Source organism: Galeopterus variegatus, unplaced genomic scaffold (assembly GCF_000696425.1).
Source record: "Galeopterus variegatus unplaced genomic scaffold, G_variegatus-3.0.2 Scaffold4595, whole genome shotgun sequence".
Lineage (NCBI taxonomy): Eukaryota > Metazoa > Chordata > Mammalia > Dermoptera > Cynocephalidae > Galeopterus > Galeopterus variegatus.
In genome coordinates this window covers 26,391-30,231 of record NW_007730706.1, presented here as the reverse complement: position 1 = coordinate 30,231, position 3,841 = coordinate 26,391, and the positions used below count along the sequence as shown (strand labels likewise).

Sequence of the window (3,841 nt, the reverse complement as noted above, 5' to 3'; positions counted from 1 at the left end):
TGTTTAAATCTACTGACTTTTATGATGTAATTGAGTCTAAAGAATCCAATACAGCACATCCATAATTTTGCACATTCCTCTTGCTTTACAGGAAGGGACACACACTATGGAACTTACCAAACTTAACTCTCTCTCAAAGTGTGGGATTTCAGAAGTGGTGATAGTAACCCCTACAGATGATTTTTTTTTTTTTTTGCTTGCTCTGTTTACATTCTGAGATGCAGTACAGTGGGGTGGTTAGGGGCATAGCGCTAAAAGACACATCACAGCTTCATCACTAGCTGTGTTACCTTAGCCAGGTTACTGCTTGTCTCAGTAACAAGCAAGTACTTGTCTCAGTAACAAGTACTGTTGCCTCATCTGTAAAATGTGGATTAGAACAGTAACTACTTCTGAGTGTTAAGAGCAGTACAGACGTGTTAATACATGCATAGTGCATAGCACAGTGGCTGGCATTGTTACTGCTGTTACTCCTTATTTTTGATGTATGGTTATCAGAAACTGATGTTTCATAATACTGTGCAGTTTTTCGGTCAATGCTAAATCATATACAATTTCTCTAGTCCACAGAAGTACTTTTTGAAGTAAAATGAACTCAGCGTGTTGCTGCCGATTTGAAATAAATGCTAATTGCCTGTGGTGAGGAAACTTTCCATGGTGGCTTAAACAGACTCAAGTAATACAACTTAAACTTTAAGAAGTTGCCGATATCATCTTTATACCAAGTGGGAACACTTTCCTTTTAATAGTTCAGTGAATGAATGTAATATAAGCTAAATTACCTTGTAAACAATAGGAGAAACAAGGAATTATGAATGTTGTTCCTATAGAGAAAACTATATATCTATATCTACTGAGAAAATTAATAATGATATTTGAATGATTTTAGTTTTAAAGAAATATACACCAATCACTGGAGGAAAGAAGAGGAGACTACTAGGTTTTTTACTTCTTTTGCATTGACAACAATATTGCACTGATTGAAAATATTGGAATTCAACTTTGCCTAGATTGAGATGGTTGGAATGAATTCACTTTCCTCTGGATACATGAGTATGCAATCATCTTGCTGTGTTTAAGGTGCTTTAACTGATGGTTATTTTTTCTACAACTGGGATCTTTTGACACATTTCTGAAATTCAGTTATTAATAAAGGCTCATACTTATATGGATAAGCAGTTGCACTGAAAAGGGTAATTTGTTTTTTTGAAAAAAGCTGGAGATGCACGTATTTTTTTGAGCAAAATGTCATTAAAAATCATCAACCATCAAAATTTATTAGGACAAGTATTTCTTTTCCAACTGAAAGTTAACATTGGGACAACCTAAAACTTTATGAAGTATTTCTGACTTTAATTTTAAGAGAAGAAGGCTTGCTTGCTCTAATTGTGTACTATAATTATTTACATGTTCTTAAGAAATAATTTGGTAATTTTTGTGGTTTAAAGCCAAACTGTAAAACTGGGTGAAAAGTCCTTGGTGAGTAACCATCTCTAGAGGCCCTAAGAAATTATGAAAAGCTCTAATATTTCAGCTACATTGTTTTTTGCATATAAAAATATCTATTATAGGAGTCAACTGTCACATGAAATAAATCACATTTGTTTTAATTGAAAAAGATGTCTAAAAATTTTCTGTGGGTAATTGCAACAGTACAAGAAGAATACAAGGTACATTTATTCATTAACAACAACAAAAAAATTGAAAACAAATTGTGAAAGCAAAAACAGGCTACAAAACAGAAGGGCTTTTGATTGCCTTTGCCTTATTTAAACATTTTACAAGTTAATATGCCACAATTGATAAATGCTAGAAGGTGTAAGTTAGCATTGGCTGATTTAATTTTGCACATTTCCTCCCCACCCAGAGCACTATGGAAAATATGTATATATATGGTAAACTCTTCCTCCTTCAAGTATCACAATCTTGTTGTCACATAATCTTCATGGGTGACTGTGTCTGTGAGGTTGAAGTCATAGTCTGTACTAGAGTCCTCTTCCTTTTCGTGTTTCTCCTTTGGTATTATAGGAACAGTGTCCTCCACCACCACCTGCTCTGACTTGAATGAGCACACTCTCCTGCCCACCTGCAAACCCAGTGTGTCCGTATTCCTCTCTCTGTGGTCTACTAATACACATTGTTCGCTGAGCCCGGGAATGCTCAGGTCACTCCCTGAAGCTAATCCTCGGGATTCCAGTTGGATATTTCTCTCAAGTGGTCCTGCAGCCTGTTGACGAGCAACTTCTTCTGAAACAGAAAAAATCTGGTTTGCATTTTGCTCAGCAGCATTTTGTTTTGATCGTCTATGAAATAACCCGAAGTTTTTGATATCGGTCACAAAATTCATTTTTCTCTGCTTCTCCCTCGGTGGCTCCCTCACCACCAAGGCAGAGCCATTGCTTATGTTGTGTCTTTCGGAGGCAATGGCTGCTGATCTCGGGTGAATCAGAGTGGTCAGATCAAAAAGGCTGAAATTCCTTTTCTTGTCCTTGCTACTGCCTTCGGTGTCACTCTTTTCATCGGAGTCTGCTGAATGAGAAGACTCCTTTGTGGCATTAGCGGACTGGAGTGTAGAGAGTTTGCTTCCTCTTAGTAATCCCAGAACTTCAAAGCGGAAACTAGAAATGTCTTGCTTTAGTTCCTAAATGAAATTGAAAATGACAAAATAGGTTGTGACTCAAACAAATAAACATTAGGAAACATCTTTTGTTCATTTCATATATGGACCTCCACGTTTTTACTCCTTTTTGAGAACTATGGCCTACTCCACCTTGAAATTTGGTGTCTACTAATTTTCCTATTGGAGTTTTGTAGTAACAAGGAATCTTCCTAAGACTGATATAGAAAGAAGCAAGATGATTTATCCTTTCCACCATAATGAAGTCAAACATACTGGGTTCCTGTGAAACTACAGTGCACATTCTGTCTCCCCAGAGTATTCATCTGCTGTCAAGTCACCTCAATTCTTTAAGAAAAGCATTTTTTGAGATTTTTAATATTGGCACATTTTTCTGTCCAAAGGGATATCTAAAACCAAATAATTAAAGTGTAGCCTATCCTTCCAAGAGCTGGCAGTTACTTTCAGTTGTTTTTACTACCTTGAGGTGACCTTACCCCAACATCTGGGTCAGCCGCTAAATCCTGAGAGTAGCTTTAGGAATTCTTAGATTCACACATTTCCCTTATCTTCTTAGGCAACTGAATTCTCAGTCCTAACCTGGTGATGGCCTTCTTGGTGACCTCCTGCCTCCGACCTATCTCCCAAAGAAGCATGAATCATTTTACCATAAAATTTGGATTTTGCGACTGTGAAGAACATTTTGGATCCTAGTCAATTTTCAATTTGTACTTTAAGTTTTGCAATTTATCTCTCTTCTTACCTAACTGGCTACTTCATTCTCTTGTTCAAACCGGCTGTGTTTCTCTGTTAAAGGTCTCCCATAGGGTTTTAAAAAACTTTTTGTTTTTGTCTGTAAGATCCTTAATCATTCTTCCCAAATCACTAAACACTCATACAGAATAACAATATTACTTTAACCATGAGATTGAAGCATATCAAATTTCATATATTCTACCTATTTTAACTGATAGAATTTAAAAAAAAAATCAAGGAGAAAGTTTTCAAGTGTGTAAGTTACAATTAAATTCAAATCTTAAAATCTGGCTGAAATTTCAAGAACTAAAGCTCACTCAGCAATGTGTTGCTGGGATCAGAGAGTCAGAACGTCACGAAGCAGTAGGATTTTCTCTGCCTCCAAGTAAGTCCCCTTGACATTTAGATTAAGTTTGTTTCAAAGCAATTTATTTTGAGAAGAAATTTTTAGCACTTGCTTTTTTTTTT

General features: G+C 36.1%; 1 protein-coding gene across 1 annotated transcript in view; it reads right to left on the bottom strand.

Annotated features, from left to right (window-relative positions):
- Positions 1–1,586: 1,586 nt before the first annotated feature.
- TRPC4 (transient receptor potential cation channel, subfamily C, member 4) overlaps positions 1,587–3,841 on the bottom strand; it is a 26,214-nt gene continuing 23,959 nt past the window's right edge. The window contains exon 5 of the mRNA XM_008587924.1: positions 1,587–2,641. Coding sequence (XP_008586146.1) covers positions 1,919–2,641 — 723 coding nt within the window. The 3' untranslated portion in view covers positions 1,587–1,918. The remainder of the gene's footprint in view (positions 2,642–3,841) is intronic.